Source organism: Gymnoscopelus microlampas (genome assembly GCF_963454915.1).
Source record: "Gymnoscopelus microlampas genome assembly, chromosome: 8".
In the NCBI taxonomy this organism is placed as follows: Eukaryota; Metazoa; Chordata; class Actinopteri; order Myctophiformes; family Myctophidae; genus Gymnoscopelus; species Gymnoscopelus microlampas.
The window spans coordinates 20,619,450-20,636,596 of NC_139945.1; the positions used below are offsets into that span (position 1 = coordinate 20,619,450).

The 17,147-nt window shown below is 40.9% G+C and overlaps 2 protein-coding genes across 2 annotated transcripts; one reads left to right on the top strand and one right to left on the bottom strand.

Annotated features, from left to right (window-relative positions):
• Positions 1-4,239: 4,239 nt before the first annotated feature.
• LOC311049985 (uncharacterized protein) lies at positions 4,240-9,605 on the bottom strand. The gene is made up of 4 exons (XM_084063955.1): positions 9,126-9,605; positions 8,099-8,487; positions 6,424-6,493; positions 4,240-6,240 (listed from the first exon to the last, which is right to left on the bottom strand). The coding sequence occupies exons 1-4, from the start codon at positions 9,577-9,579 to the stop codon at positions 4,664-4,666; spliced, it is 2,490 nt and encodes an 829-aa protein (XP_083920081.1). The 5' UTR covers positions 9,580-9,605; the 3' UTR covers positions 4,240-4,663.
• Positions 9,606-11,219: 1,614 nt separating this feature from the next.
• On the top strand, positions 11,220-15,108 carry LOC311050187 (uncharacterized protein). The gene is made up of 3 exons (XM_084064168.1): positions 11,220-11,235; positions 11,266-11,506; positions 13,090-15,108. Exons 2-3 carry the CDS (start codon positions 11,335-11,337, stop codon positions 14,193-14,195), a joined length of 1,278 nt encoding a protein of 425 aa, XP_083920294.1. The 5' UTR covers positions 11,220-11,235; positions 11,266-11,334; the 3' UTR covers positions 14,196-15,108.
• The last annotated feature ends 2,039 nt before the right edge of the window (positions 15,109-17,147 follow it).

The following is a 17,147-nucleotide window of genomic DNA, read 5'->3' on the forward strand; positions in this document are numbered from 1 at the left end:
AATTGACTCCATGTACCACAGTGTCTATGCCTACGTGCTACACATTTTTAAATGATAGCCTTTCAGCATTAATTAATCAAAGTTTTTCCACAGCCATGTCTTGCCACCGACACCTTTCTATTGAGACATTTGGTGACCCCTGAATACCATGTCTAATGCATTATAAGCATACTCATAATGCATATAATCTGCTTATGACACTGTATCATTATAATAAGAACTCAAATACTCAAATGCTTTATAACAATAATCATATTTGACTAGCAATCAATCACTAACAGGATTTACCTTTTATTAATTGATTGCCTACTAAGGTAGGAAAAAGCCCAAATGTTATTTCAACATATTTCCTGGCTTCCACACTACAATTGCTCAACACAACATTTCATGACCTCATCTCATCAAGGTCTTTTATTCCACCAAAGCAATATTGAGGTAATCGTTATCCTGAAAATGTTTCTAAACAACACAATGTAATGAAATTAGAGTTCTTCACTTATTTTGGTGTATCATTAGGGAGGGCTTAATAGAAAAAAAGAGAATGTTTTTGATGTGACAGTGTTTCGGCCGGTCATTTTGCCCATTTCGCTTTATTCAGTTAATTAATTGTTTATAGCAGTTGCAAGTCATAACTGAGTATATAAATGAAGACATTCTGGTAGAACTGGGTGGCTAGATATTGGGTATTTCACTTTAAAACACTTCTTGTGGCATTTTAACATCTACTCTGGCTTTTCTGTACCCCGGACAGTTTTTAAGTTGCTTGATTTTATATTAACAGCATCTATTCCGATCGATCGACTTAAAAATTAATTCAAAGCCTTCCCACAGGCAGTTCCATCTAAACCAGCATTTTCCTTCACATTGATACTAAACAGCTTATTACATTAAATATGCATCATCACTTGTGACAACACAGTTGTGCTCTTTCAACTTTATCACATAGGCAAAGGTCTTGCTACACTTTAGACACAAGTATGGCTTCTTCTCTCCATGTACCCGCATGTGTGCCTTTAAGTTGCCTTCTTGACTGAAGTGCTTCCCACACACCTCACAGCTGAATGGTTTTTCTCCTGTGTGGAGTTTACAGTTTTTTGTTTGTATTTTATAGAAATTGACAAAACTCAAACAGTAGTCAATAGGTACAGACTGTTTTTACAATAACGAAGTATGCAGATCAAGTATACATACAGTACAACTATGGACAAACTAAAGATAAGCCATATACAACTACACAAATCCTTAGTATCAGAACTAAAATAGGTACTGTACAGTATATTTCTAAGATACACCTGCACATCATAAGTACGTACCTTTGGTGGACCTTGAGGCTACTGGGCAAGCTAAAGCCCTTCCCACACACACTGCAGATCTGAGACTTCTCCTGAGAGTATGAACATTCTTGTGAGTGACCAGTGAGGACTTCTGGGTGAAGGCCCTGCCACAGACGTTGCACTCAAAGGGCTTCTGTCCTGTGTGGGTGAGCTGTCTTGAGTCCTGTGTCTTGAGTGCCGCTACAGAGCTGAATACTTTACAGCACATCTCACAGCGTTGTGGTTTCCTCTGACCACTACTGCCCTTCTCCCCTTCTTCTTGGTGAATTAGCTGGTGATTTCTCAGGGCGTAATTGTAGACGAAGGATTTGCCACAGATGTCACACATGAACGGCTTTGGCACAGCGTGCACTTGCATGTGCCCTTTGAGGATGCTGGACTGGTTGAAGCTTTTTCCACACAGTGTGCACAAGTAGGGTTTATTCCCCGCCTGTGTGGATCCTCTTATGTTCTATTAGACCGTGTCTTGTTGTGAGTCCCATTCCACAAGTCAGGCAGGTGAATGGCTTAATATTGGCATGAACAAACTTGTGTGTCATGACTCGAGTGCCCTGTTGTTGCTGAAGGTCTTCCCACAGACTTCACAGCTGAATGTCCTAGCTTCTGAATGTGCAAGGAGGCCTTTATTGCATCTTTTGGGGAATGGTTTGTCTTCTGCATTAAAGCATTGGTGCCGTTTCAGTGCACCACTAAGTCGAAATGTCAAGCCGCACTTTTCACATTTGAAATTCCTATGTCTGTGAATGTTTTTTTCTGGAGCCCAAGGTATAGAAGGGAAGCTTTTTTCATTTAAAATTAAACATCCAACATGTTTATTTAATCTCTTGACCTGTAATTTAACATGCTGGTGACTGGCAAAATGCCTCCAACTAGGCAGGAGGTTGTGTTAAAGGCTCTGAAAGCAGTTATTTTTATTTTAACACAACCCAGCGCAATGAGTGCCGTCTGAGTTGGCAAGCCATGGAGGACGTAATAGGTTAGCAGACAAAACGAGTGCTCCCTCTGCATGTCATACCAATAACAGAAATGAGGACAGGGGTTTGAGCTCAAGTAGCTTGGAAACCACCTACACGTATGGGTAATGATGATGTGGGAGGGACTTCCGTTTCTGACCATAACTGTGGTGCATGCACTGCTAGACGAACACATAGCCCAAAAAGCTTGGATACCATGGCTACAAAACCGGTGTTGTGTCACATTTTGTATCCCCATCAGAGTCATCTGTGTGCAAGTATATAAAATATCAGGTTACCTGAATTAATTGACGCTACTGCTTCTTCCTCCAAGTTGACTTTCATCTCTGCTAGATGGCATGTGGTGGTATCAACCTAAGAGAGTTTAAATTAATTACATAACTTTTAATTGTGTGGTAAATCAAAAGGGGCATTCACATAACAACAGCATAGCATATCATTGAATACTGCATCTTCAGCAATCGGCACACACACTTTGGAGGACAGCTTAAGCTAAACATAACATATTCTCAACATAAAGCCTGTGGAACAAGCCCTGTGCTCCTCTAGGTCCTAGGATGCCACTGGGATCAATACACCGTTCACAAGTTCTTACTGATGCTATGATAGACAGGCAGCCCTGGTTTTGACAGTGCACGTGTGGTTTTACAATGGCGAAAGCAGGTTTGCACTTGAAATCAAGGAATTGCCATTTAAAGTACTCAACCAAATATCACCAACAAGGCTGGAAATATATGCACATATACAATTTATTTTACACTATCTGTACCTGTGCATACATTTTACAATATACAAATGTGCCCTTTGGGATGAGGTGACAGACAGAGTATTATGCATCTAGTGACTTACACAATACTGCATCTCAGAAACACATGTACAGTAGTAATGCAAGTACTACAATGCAAATGTCCACAAGGAGCCATACAGGAAAATGTTCACACATCCAGAATTAATTTCCAGATTGATTAACTCCTGTAAATTGTATAGAAAATGTCGTTATCTCAACAGCCCCAAACAAAGATTTATTTTGAAAATAGCCAATCAATGTTTAAAGGGCGAGGGGCTCGCTTCTTTTGGGCTTCATAGACCCGGTTGCTTGTTTAACTCGCAAAACCTGGCAACACTAGTTACTTACTGTATAAACATCTAAAAACCTAGTTTTTTTTAAATACTCACCACATGGTTTGCAAGCTTTCGTTTCTCCTCCAGGCTTTTCTTCAAGGTATCGCATTCGCGTTGTAAAGTTGAACAACACTCAGACAGTAGGCCTACAGTTTTCGAACCGTTTCTCTCACCAGTGTCTGCACAACTCGGCCAAGATCTTTACAACATTGGTTCTCAAAGTGGGGTCCGGGGACCCCCAGGGGTCCTTGAGGGAGTTCCAGGGGGTCCCCAGCTAAATGATAGATTAGGCAATGTCAATTTAACTCATTTGTACACTCTCAGAGTTAAATTGACATTGATTTCACAATATAAATTGCGGTCCAAGTGATAGAAATGCCATTAAATGGGGGTCTGTAGCCCTAACGCATGTCAAACTGGGGGTCCTTGAAATTAAAATGGTTGAGAATCACTGCTAGAGCGGTAAAAAAATCTTCTCTTATGGGTGTCCCTGGCATATCTTTTGAAATGGGGGTCCGCGGGCTAATAAGTCAAGTGTCAATTTGGGGGTCTTATAATAAGCAGACATGGCGACACTGCTGCCAACAATAACGGATCAAATGCATTCATCCATCATTCGTTCCTTACTACAAGAGAACGTAACACGGGGTATGTGATTGCCATCTGCTGGTGAAATAGATGTGTTGCAGTCAAATGAGGCAGGCACTGTTTTAAAGGATGTGATGCACAATTTCACATGCTGCATTATTTCAGTTTCTGTCTAGCTTAACTTAAAATGTTTCCTGAAAGTGGCTGAATACTTGTATCATAAAATAAAGCAATTTTAGTAAACACTACCATAGACTAAAATAGCACAAGCATTTTATTTATTTAACATTACAAATGTTCCATAGAAGTGTCTTCTCTCTAATCTCCTGGCCTGAAATTAACTGTATGCAGAACATGTTTTATGTTTTTTCAAGTTAACTCTAATGACAAAACAGCAATATTCAGTTTTAGGATATTTTAGGACCCTGTAAAGGCATATAGATCCATTGCAAGAACATAGGAACATGGAATTACTTAAGTTCCTGAAAAGCAAATGTGAAAATGGGAAATTTTCTGAAACCAAATACATAGTCCAATATATTCTATGGCTTCAAACATGTCATTATACCCTGCTCCCCTCACACAAAAACTTCACATGACTTAGAATGAAATATTGTTTCTGCTACTTCTAAAAGGCCTGATCCCCTATCCACCACAGTTGTGTTTTTTCCACTGTCTTGAATCAGAAAAGCCTCGTCCACATTGGTCACACGTGTATAGCTTCACGCCAGTGTGGATCTGCATGTGGGACTTCAGTTGATTCGATTGGTTGAACGTTCTGTGACATCGTTCACACTCATACGGCCTCTCTCCTGTGTGGATCCTCAGGTGTCTGTAGTAATTCCCGTCCGTTCTGAAAGTTTTCCCACATTTTTCACATGTGTATGGCTTTTCTCCAGTGTGTATTCGCTCATGCAGCTTCAGACTGCTAGCTTGCATGAACCTCTTTCCACACAGGTCACAGACAAAGGGTTTCTCCCCTCCATGGCTTCTTTGGTGGTAACTGAATGAGTATTTGTTAAGAAAAGTCTTTCCACACACTTCACAGTTGTATGGCTCCTCGTGGCCCTTTTCATGTGCTTTCAGAGATGCAGCAGAGCAAAAACCTTTTAGACATATTCTGCAACTGAACGGCTTAACTAACATCTTATTTTTCCATTGTCTCCTTACTGTTTGGCCAGCCTCCGTTTGCGTCTTCTCACCATGTACCATTTTTTGGTGAATCAGTAGTCTGCAATTGAAGAGAAATGTCTTTCCACAGAGGTCACACATAAATGGTTTTGTAGCACCATGAACAAGCATGTGGGCCTTGAGTTTATTGCTATCCGAGTAGCTTTCACCACAGTCCTGGCAACCAAAAGGCTTTTCACCTGTGTGAAGGCGCATGTGTCTCTTAAGGTTGCTAATCAGACCAAACCTGGCTCCACACACATGACAGGTAAATGATTTCTCCCCAGTGTGGACCAGCATGTGTGTCTTCAGAGAGACACCGGTCCTGTAAGTCTTGTTGCACACAGTGCACTTGAACGGACGCTCGCCTGTGTGCTTCCTCATATGGACTGTCAGAACATTGGAGTATTTGAAGCTTTTATCACACATGCTGCACTTGTACCGCTTCTCATCGCTGTGAACGGTCTGGTGGAAGCGAAGAGTGTCTCTACTCTTGAACTCCTTCCCGCATGTAGTGCAGCTGAATGGTCTCTCCTCAGAATGGACGACCTCATGACTTTTCCGTAGTTTTACGGTCTTGAACGTCTTGTCGCAGATCTGACACTTGTATGTCTTTTTCCACACCTCGTGACGTAAGAGGTGGTTTTCCAGAGACTTCTTTAGCCTGAATGTTTTGTCACACTGCACGCAGGCGAACGGCCTTGGTTGCTGAAAACGCTTATGATACAATAGGTGATTCTCAAGTGTTTGCTGATTTAGGAAACCTTTGTTGCATTGACTACATGAAAAAGGCCTGGGTTTTTTAATACCTTGGTGAAATAAAAGGTGATTTTCTAGAGATTTCTGCTTCCGGAATCCTCTGTTGCACTGATTACAAGGGAAAGGCTTCTTGTGGACAATCATGTGTCTTTGCAGTTCACCTTTCCAGTGAAAACCAAGGTTACAGACACTGCAAAAGAAACGCTTCACAGTCCGTAGCTTTTTTCTTCCCAGTTGTTTCTCCTGTTTTTTCAGCTTAGTCGAACTCTCTTGAATGTGGTTCTCAGGGGTGCCTGGGGATTAGAGGAAAAAGATGAAACACTGTACAGTACAATAGAAACTGCCATTTAATTATTTGACTTATATGATTTTGGTCGCACAGAGAATCGTTTCACCCGAGATCCACACTGAACTTCAACATGAAGTTTTTAAAATAGAGTGCCAGAAACTAGTGAACAGTAAACTTAGTATAATACCTATTACAACTTCAGAGTTGCCATCACTTATCTTCATCTTTTTGTCTGAAGGTGGTCTGGTCCGGTTTTTCTGTAATACAGTAGGCATTCATTAAAGGGGTTCTAGGACACTTCAGAGATCAAAAAAAGAAACAGATTCAAACTTGGCGCCGCCCCTCCACTCCACCGCCCCCCCCCTCCTCTCCCTCACCCCCCGCTCCTCCCCCTCTCAATGTCACACTGAAGCACCCGCCCCCCGGCCTTCCTCCCACGTGGGTTGTTATTGTTCTAAACTGCGCATGCGTGCGTGCACACGGACGTGCACACACGCACATGCACACACGCACATCATCACTCCAGCAGTTCTATCCCGCACATTGTGAAACTTTGTTGACTATGATTCTGGAGAGGTTATGTTCTCCGTTTGAGTAATATCACTTGGTCAATCCTTTTTTAACATTTAGTTTTAACATGGGGGGTCAACATGAGATAGACAGTATAGAGACTATTATGTGCCGTATCAGAATTAATAGGAATCGGATCTGTTTTGATGCTGCCTGATCGGGATCGGATCGCAAAAACCTTGATCGCAGCACCTCTAAAAAAAAGGGGATATAACGATACCTGAAGCTGCTGGACAATGAGTGATGTAGGTATATTATACATTTTGTAATAAAAATGGTGCATTTATCGTGTGTTTATGGCATTGTTCATGTTTATGAACGAACGTCTAGATAAAGTTGGATTTTGAAACCTGGCGCTGTTATTGGCTAGAACTCTGGCCCCACCTCCCCCCCCCCCCCACATACGTCACCAACATCTTTACATCCCGGATACCCGGATGTTAAAACATTAATAGTAGGGAAAATACGGATTTCAGAAAGAGGACAGTGTTTCAATGCAGGAAAACACCCCAGCATCATTATATAGTAGCTGATAGAGGGGGGAAAAATCCAATATATATATATAAATATTTTCAAAATGTTGGCTTCAAGTTACCTAGAATCCCTTTATAACACATTTGGTTTAATTACAGACAGTGACACAGAAGGGAACTACATTGTTGCTGCTCATGCAGCATTATTCAGGTTTTCTGAAGCATCACACATTCATGTTCTCCATAGCGGGAACATGACCTCCATGTTTACACTCTTACACAGACGTCTACATTACACAAACAGAAAGAGCTCAGTTCTTTTTTAATCAAGTGTGATTTCAAGTGTGAAGAGTTCTTGTTTTGCACTCATGTGATTGTGTGTGATTGTATGCTGTACAGTATGTCATAATGATTAGTTTTATTTATACCCTTTTTCAAACTGGTGACTATTGATTTACACTGTTTTGTAGAAAGCTGGTATCTACTCTTTTCTGTCAAACTCTTGTGTGGACAAAGTAAATACACAATCAACTCTTTGGGGTTAATTTAAAAGAGTGTACAAATGTAACCAAATGGACACGCCCTTGCTCAAGAGTTACAAATGGATGATTTAAAACTGAGGATTTGACTGTGTTTCCATGTTTCAGGCGAGTGAACTATTTCTTTCAACTTTGCCGTTATCGAAATGTAATTTTTAAAAATCAGGTTTATGTCATTCTAATGGCATAAAATGCACAAAACACGTAACATTCTCCCACAACTGAAGATCCTATGATCGGCTGACTGAAACCATCCATGATGCCAGTCATATAATCATACCTTAAGTGTTCTTGGATCAACCCCGCTGTCTTTAACATTGGTCTTGGGAAGTGTAGCCAGTGGTACGGCTGCGCGTTTGAGAATCAAGCGCTTGTCTCCCATCTGCACTGCTGTAGGACTGGGGACCACTGTTGATATGGTTGGAGGGTTGGTGATAATAACATTACCACCCCCCATCAAAAGCATCGGCGGAGTGGCTGAGACTTGCTTGACAACTACCAGTGGGGTCAGCGGAGGCTTTGGGACTGCTGTGGGGTTGGGAACAGCTTCAGCCATTGCCACTGAAGCCAGTGGTGGAGGAGCGAGGATGATTTTACTTGCGGCTGCGGATGGTGCTGCAAGTTTGGGGATCGTGGCTCGACTGGGTTTCAGTAACAGCACTGGACCGCCTGTGTTGTTCCAGATACCATGAAATGAGAGAGAGACGCACAGAGAGAGAGAATAATTCAAGTTCACAGCACTCAACTGCAAATAACATAACACTAGGAGGACTATGGATTGTAGCAGGAGTAAGATGTGTCTACTTACATAGTAAGTAATAATTATCATTATATGCTGGCCATACATCATTCTTTATTTTATTTCAGACTAAAACCTGACATTCTGCATCAATTTGAATTATATTTGAACAAAAGCATTGTTAGACCTACATTAACACCTTAAACCAGTGGTTCCCAAACGTTTTAGCTCGAGACCCAAAAGAGAAATTAGACGTTTGCCTGAGACACAAACTAGTGAAAATAGCAGATCTACAAGCTCACAACGCGGCGCTTCACTACTTCTAAAACATATATTTTTTTTAATTATTCATTAACTGCTTATGAAAAATGTTGGAATCGTTTTTAATTGATGAAAAGTAGTGATTTCTTTGTTTATTTATTTTTATTTAATATTTTTGAAATAATATATATACAAAATATTGTTTTAATTTAGGAAAGGAGGAAAAAAAGGGATATTTACTCGCGTCCCAAACATGGGTCCCGACCCACTGGTGGGAAACAGTGCCTTAAACGAGCGCTAAACTCACCCAATAGAGACCCGTTTTGCAGCAGAATGTGAGTGGGTGCAGTCTGTGCATTGTGATCTCTTTGAGACCTATTGGCATGACCATCAGCAACAGCCTTGAGCTCCTTCTCCAGCTGCACCAGGTCGTTCCCCAGCTGGGACACCCGTGCAACTAAGCCTTTCTCCACCTGTCCCACTTTACTCTCCAACACAAACTCCAGGTGCTCCACTTTGGTCCTCAGCGCCTCGTTCTCCTCCCACAGCTCAGTGGAAATGTCCCTGAACAGCTTGTTTATCTGAACGACGAGGGCCATCTGTGTGTTCTGAATGGTGCCGTTAAACACAGCGTCCTCCTCCTCCCACTGCGCTTCCTTAGCGTCCTCCCACTGCGCCTCCTTCTTCAGCCAAGCATCCTTACACGCCCGCATGGCAGCTTCCACTATCGACGCGCATTCACTTTGAAATCTAGAATCCATTATGTCATTTTAAGACTTAACAGAGAACTGAGATCTTCGTTGTGCTGGAACTTCTCTGGTGCCGGTGCCAAAGATATGACCGATCGTCTTCTCTTCCGGGCCACAGTGTTTTTTCACTTCCTGGGTCACCCTCCCCCCTCCTCCCCCAAACAAAAACAAACGCAAATAAATATTAAATTGCCACTATGTTCACCACTGGACACATTGATAGCCGATCTGCTATTTTTTGAACAATTTGTAACATTTTGAATACTTTTTGGAATGCATTTTGAATCATTTAGAAAATCTTCTCTTGTGGGAACTTCCTAACTCTTATCGGATGGGGGTTGGAAACATGTGTTTTTGTTTTTGGTTATGCTTATTTTATGAATTATTCTAGTTTTTAGGATTTCTTTTTTTCAGATCAAAAATCGAGTATTTTTCTGCACTATTTATTTTATTATTTTATGAATTTCTGCTGTCTTTTCTTTTTCTTCCTTTTTCTTAAAAAAAAAGAGATGCTTGCAGATAGAAAACAAATTATATGACAAATAAGGCAATCTTGAATCTTTCTTGGTCAAAGAAATACATATTAATTTGGGGGCACGTGACATGAAAAGGTGTGAGGAGAACCACTGAGAAATCGATTTAAAAAGTGCTAAAACCAGTGGTGTAAAGTACATTTACTCAAGTACTATACTTAAGTAGTTTTAGGTACTTTTACTTTACTTAAATATATCCATTGATGATTTTTGATACAGTTTACAGTTTAGGCATAGCAGACGCTCTTAATACTTCTACTGTACTACATAAGAGTCAAATATTGCACTTTTTACTCCACTACAATTATTTGACAGCTTTATAGCTACTAATACTTTGAAGATTTAGGTTATTATTTCAAAACATGCATGGCACATAAGCACGTCATACGTCGGCTCTTCAAAAATAGCCGATCTACAAGCTCACAACGCGTCGCAAAGCTATTTTTGAAATATTTTGAGAAATGTAGAGAGCTTTGAAAAAACTTTTACTTTTGGTACTTAAGTATATTTTGGCTAAAATTGATACCGGAAAACCACTTATTAGGACATATACACAGTCAGTATGGCAGGAGTATTGGGATGATGGGGAGGTTGGAAGACACCTGTATAACATTCAAAGACAAGTCGAAGTCGGTACTTAGAGGGTGGTGGATTGGAATAGGAAGGAAAAGAGTATTATCACTCTTCGTCTGAGAAGTGGGCATCCAGGTCTTAACGACGCACTACATAGAATAGGGAAACATCCAACAGGAAAATGTACAGAATGCGATGAACAAGAAATAGTTGAACATGTACTTCTCCACTTCTCCAATAGTGAGAGGAATCAGTTGGAAATGGTAAAACATCATGATTTAACACTGTCAGGTCTCTTAGGAAAAGTAGCAGGCAAAACATATCATAATATTATTAAGTTAATAAGAGTAAGTAACCCACTTACTTAATAGAATAGAGGTGTTTTGTTTTATTTTATTGGTTTGCTGTTACTGTATTATCTCTAGTTCCACACTCCAGTCCAGTTGGCGGCGGTAATGCACCTAATAGTTGGTTTGCCAACCACCAATAAACCCAAAACAAGGAGAAGAAGAACTGATACCGGATGTGACGTTTACAAACATCCAAAACAAGCGATCGGACCGTTATATTATACCTCTATGGATCGGACCAGACTAGAGCTCCACACGTCCACATTCTAAAGACACACTACGACATCAACTAGCGTTCATCTACCTTCAAAATGAACGATCCGCTACAACTCCGACTGTTCGTCAAAGCACGGCTAACGGTGGCCGTGGAGGAGATCCTGGGAGCCCTGGACAGAACCCTGTCCCAGTATGAGGACGAGGTGGTCCGCCAGCGCACACTGCTGGACGTGGTGCTCAAACCAACCGTACAGCTGCACAAGATCGGTCTGTGATTTCAAACTTCTGCACATCATGTGCTGCAGAATAGGCTCTATTCACAGCAGCCATATTATGAAGACATACACAGGTGTTACCAATGATACTAATGAAGGCTCTGTTCCATTCTGGTCAAATAGAGTCAGGGTGCTGATGTTGTTGCATGTTGGCCCACTGGAAACACTCTGTTACACCAGTGGGTCTACAGTTGGGGTCCAGGGACCCTCATGGGCTTCCAAATGGCCCCTTACAGGTGTGCAACTCTGAGAGTGTACAAATGCAACCAAATGGACCCGTAAGGGTCCATTTGGTTCCATTTGTACACGCTCAGAGTTATGGGGGTCGTGGAAACAACTGTGCTACACTAAATGGAACAGAGCCTTCATTAGTATACTGTATCATTGGTTTGATTGATTGATGTACTTTATTTAGTAAGACATGAGAACAACAGTACATGGAAGTACAAATTCACAATACAAGGTCTACTAAACTGGAAGACTCATAAAAGCACAGAGCTTGTTTCAAATGAGTTCCCCATGCACACAAATCATGATGACATATAAGAGACAGACAGATATACACAACTACTATAGAATGTCATACAATCAGTTTACAGGTTACTGGTATGAAGAGTGAGAAATATGTACAAAAAAAAGGTAACACCTGTGAAGGAAGTGATAATATGGCTGCTGTGCATAGAGCCTATTCATTCTATGTATTTTTTTTGTCGGAACAATGCAGTGTTTTTTTCCCCCAGAATACTACACAGCAGCCAGCCATCAATGTTTATGGTCTCTAGCTCTAGCCTAGCCCTGGTTCAGAGTGTTAGTGAGTTCTCTCTAACGCTGCACCAAAAATTCCACTGCCGTGCGAGGTCTTTAGTCAAAATGTACAAAACCATTTTGCTACTCACCGAAACAAAGGCTGTTTTGTGTTGTTGAAAGTCTATTCTCCAGGGTGGGAAGCCTCTTAGCACCCCACCTTCTCTGTATAATACACTTTTTGGGTAGAAATAAAATATGTCCGCCAGACTCCACTGCGCCCTCTACAGATCTGGTCAATATAAATTACCATTGACCATATCTGTAGAGGGCGCAGTGGAGTAAATAAAATAATGCTCTGCAAGCTGTATAATGCTATAGTATCTGGCATAGAAGTTGCAATACCAACCCTTGACAGGTTCAAGGTTCAACTTTGAAACTGAAAAGTCTCTGATTGTATTAAACGATGTTAAACTCAACTCACCAACATGGCAGCTGAACGGAAAGCTTGGATTATCCTCTTTGTATCTGTCAAGTTTTTGTTTAATAAAAATCCACGCAGACATGTTATGAGCTACTTTTTGACTCAGGGATTCATGTGATTTTCTGTAGCTGTAGATCTTCTAACCTCACTCTCAATGTTCCTCATCAAAACCATTTGAGCCGAGACTGATGGACAAACATCCATCCTGTTAAAAATATTTACTTAATGTGAAGGTCGGTTCCTGGGTGTTTTTGCCGACTGTTTTGTCCAGCTAATGGTATAACAAAATGTCCTTAAGTTTAATAATTTATCCCTAACTAATTAAAAGTTCTCTTTTGACCCCACAGACTCCTTACAGCTCTCTGTCTGTGAAGAGAAGATTCCTTACGAGGAGCAGACTGGGGGTGTGCACCAGGAGGAACCGGATCAGGATCACCATCTGATGAAAGAGTTTCAGGAGCATGGGAGTCTGCAGATTAAACAGGAGGAGGAATACCAGACCAGTCAGAGGACAGACCTGCCCCAAGGGCTGGAGGAGTTTAATATTATACATGCACAAACTAACCTCGGTCAAGGACATAGTAACCATGCTCAAGATCAAAGTTATTTCCCGAATCTGTTAGAAAGTGAGCAAAGAGAGGCTATGACCTCAGCCGAACAGATGAAAGCGGAACTCAAAGACGAGGGCTGTAGAGTACCTGCACCAACCGCTAATGGTCAGTACCATGATAATTCAGATTTTTCAGTGGGTGAGGGTAGTGTCCACAGCGGTGAGTGGAAAGAGGGTGGGCATCAGATGAGCTTGCACACAAATAAATTACAGCCGGTAAAAAGCAGACATAGTTCTGGCATCAGATCTATGAATAGAACATCGCCCAATCACAATACGCCCCGCCACGCGGCACGTGGCAGATCTTTTGAAGTCTTTTCAAAATCATACAAGTGCAATTTTTGTGATAAAGAATTTTCTATCAGGTGGAATAGAGATGTACACCTGAGGGTCCACACCGGGGAAAAACCATACACCTGCAGCATTTGCAGTAAAGAGTTTTGTTCCAGCTGGAATCGAAACACACACATGAGGACCCACACCGGGGAAAAACCGTACTCGTGCAGCATCTGTGGCAAAGAGTTCAGTCAAATTGGAAACATGAGGGCCCACTCGAAAACTCACACAGGGAAACGTCACAGGTGTGCTGTTTGCGAGCAGGTCTTCGCAACGTGGTCAGATCTCATTAACCACAGGAGAAGTCACTCGGGAGAGAAACCACACACTTGCGGCATTTGTAACAGGAAATTCCGGTTCAAAAGCCTTCTGGACGGACATATAAGGAGTCACACGGGGGAAAAACCGTATACCTGCAGTTTGTGTGGCAAACAGTTCAGTCAGATGGGAAATATGAAGGTCCATGTGAAAACTTTTCATTGGAGTGAATCCACCCAGCAGTGGTAGGCTCAAATGTAGTCCAAAATAACAACAACAGAAACCACATGTCATTTGAAACCCACCTGATGTATAATTCAAGCATGAAATCGTCAGAGTTGCAGTATTTACCATAAAAATGTCCATTATAGAATACACCTCATCAATGACATCCTATCTCAACGAAGAAGTTAACAAGACGTTTGTAAACATATTAGCTCACTAGTGAATCATAGCCAGCACGGTGTATAGTCGTTTGTGTTCTATGGTGGCGTGATGACAATTTGCTAATATTTTATCAACAACACTGCCACTGCTCTAGTGTCGATAGCTGAACTGACACGTACAATGTTATTACCCCACCGTTTACCTATCAGAAATGATTATGTGAGTTGAATACATTGGCCTACATAATAATATGGATGCTGTGATATTGACTGTATTAATTAACTTTGTTGTTTGTTAACTGCTTGCAGCTTGCTGTAATAATGAGCTGTTATTAATATCTACATTATATTTTTGGGTGTAGTGCGTTATAGAAGTGTGATATACAAATATTTAGAACATATGGAATAAGAGCAACGGCACTTTCAACCCTTCGGAACCAGAAAACCCTGCATGACTTAGATTCTCAGCAGTATGGTATCAAGCCCTGGTCAATGTTGTCAATAAAGAATATTTGAAATATATTAATAAAACATAGCATTTAACTTTTTATTTTTAATCTGTTCTAATTAAGAGAAAAAAGCCATTACACCACATCATTTTCAGATGGGACAGGGGCATATTTAGAATATTATTAAAACTTACAGGAATGGTGACATGCACAATCTGTTTTCTATCGCTCATTTATACGCCATGTCACTGTGTGGGTCAGTTAACCTTAATTGGAGTGGGCGTCCTGATTGTAGTTGGCGAGCTACTGTATGTTGGTTACTGCTTGGAATAGTCATAAACATGCATAAACATTTGAACTGTAACTGAATGAAGACAATATTCAGTCTAAACTCCATGAGCTTTGGCCATGGAGCACATTTCTCTTCTAGACAAAGCAGTGGTACTGAGCTGAGCTTTACCACAGGCAGACAGTGTAACATCTTGAAACATGTTCCATGATCTTTCATAAGAAGCACTTCATCTCAGTTTAAGCTATAACCTCCATTACTATATGATATCAGAGAAATATCAGTTAACTTCCAGGTCTGGAGACGTGCAAAGGGGTGGGTAAATCATAAAAAATGCAATTAGCTGTGGGAGATGAAACCGCATATTGATTATTGAGTGTGTAGGCCTGTTTGTTCGCCATACGGTATATGTAATCTATTGTACAGTTTTGTACTGGCTTGTGATGGGCAGTTGTATTACTTAATTACACATTTAAGTAATTATTATAGTGCATTACTAACCCATTATTAACCCAACAATGGCGACGAGTAATGTTTTTCACAACGTTATGTCAACTGTCCTTCCAGGTCCAGTCTACTCCATTGGTTCTCAAAGTGGGGTCCGGGGACCCCCAGGGGGACTTCAGGGGGTTCCAGGGGGTCCCCAGCTAAATGATGGACAGGAACCAAATGGACCCTTATGGGTGTGTAACTCTGAGAGTGTACAAATGGAACCAAATGGACCCTAACGGGTCCATTTGGTTCCATTTGTACACGCTCAGAGTTAAATTGACATAGATTTTTCAATATAAATTGCGGTCCAAGTGATAGAAATGCCATTAAATGGGGGTCTGTAGCCCTAAGGCATGTCAAACTGGGGGTCCTTGAAATTAAAATGGTTGAGAATCACTGCTAGAGCCATAAAAAATCTTCTCTTATGGGGGTCCCTGGCATATCTTTTGAAATGGGGGTCCACGGGCTAATAAGTGTCAATTTGGGGGTCCTTGACATGAAAAAGTTTGAGAACCACTGGTCTAGTCTACCCATGAACTACTGAGGTTAAAATGTTCAAAAAGACAAGGGACACAATATCTTTTCAATATCACAATTTGTATTTATCAATTCAAAGAAACTGTACAGAGTCAATGATTTTGGAGTTGGTTCTGATCATTTTTTTGTATACATTATTGGTTCATTCATACACCTTTTTCCATGTTAGTAGTTTGTGTTGCCCCAGTACAATATGTTACAGTGATTGTATAAGTGGAGGGATGGGACTTCAAGACATGCACAGCTGTATCATTATAGAGACTATGTCATTCATGCAACCTCTGTCCTGATGTGGTCATGTAAGAGGAGTGGTTAGTTTGTATTTTAAACCAATGTATTGTACAAATAAACAATCTTGCTTCAACAGATACTGAAAAGATTTGTTGAAAAAAGAAAAGAAAAGAAGGGAAAGAAACAGTTTCCCCAGTGTCACAGCAGAGAATATTATTCTCTTCTTTGTTGCAGTTCATTACAGAAAATACATTTTTTTAAGCAAATACATTTTTACATTATCAGGTTGTGTTGCTGTAGGCAGACAGACAGACAGACAGACACACAGAAGTTGAGGACAGACAGACGGTGGTGCTTTGGGGTCCTGGGCAGAGTGAAACGATGGCAGCAGGTCAGCAGCAACAGTGAAACACATACAGTACAGCAGTCACCAGTGACTGGATAGCCAACAACAGAGCATTTTGGCAGAGTCACGCCTGGGGCAAATAGTGTTCACAAATAGAATTTGTGGAACATCTGAAAGTGATTGATTGGTCTGGTACCATCAGTCAGAATAAGCCCCACCCCACCTAGTGTTTCAAATAAGATATTACAACAAGCATAAATTATTAATTTGAACAGTTTTGAATTTGAAACAGGTCTTAATATTGTAATTAGCCAAACGTTTTGGAGACAATAAATGTACAATACGGTATAAAGTGCCTAAATTATGATGAATATATTTTAAGATGGGTCTGACGTTGGTTAGCTATTATGCTATGGTGAAAATAGTGAAGTATAATGTAGAAATGCATACATTTCTTGGGTTACTGTACCT

Coding starts and splice junctions, on each gene's coding strand:
- LOC311049985 (XM_084063955.1), bottom strand. CDS start 9,579: ATGGATTCTAGATTTCAAAGTGAATGCGCGTCGATAGTGGAAGCTGCC. Junction 8,488..9,125: donor GCAAAACGGGTCTCTATTGG/GTGAGTTTAGCG, acceptor GGAACAACACAG/GCGGTCCAGTGCTGTTACTG. Junction 6,241..6,423: donor CAACTCTGAAGTTGTAATAG/GTATTATACTAA, acceptor TCTAATCCCCAG/GCACCCCTGAGAACCACATT.
- LOC311050187 (XM_084064168.1), top strand. CDS start 11,335: ATGAACGATCCGCTACAACTCCGACTGTTCGTCAAAGCACGGCTAACG. Junction 11,507..13,089: donor CGTACAGCTGCACAAGATCG/GTCTGTGATTTC, acceptor TTGACCCCACAG/ACTCCTTACAGCTCTCTGTC.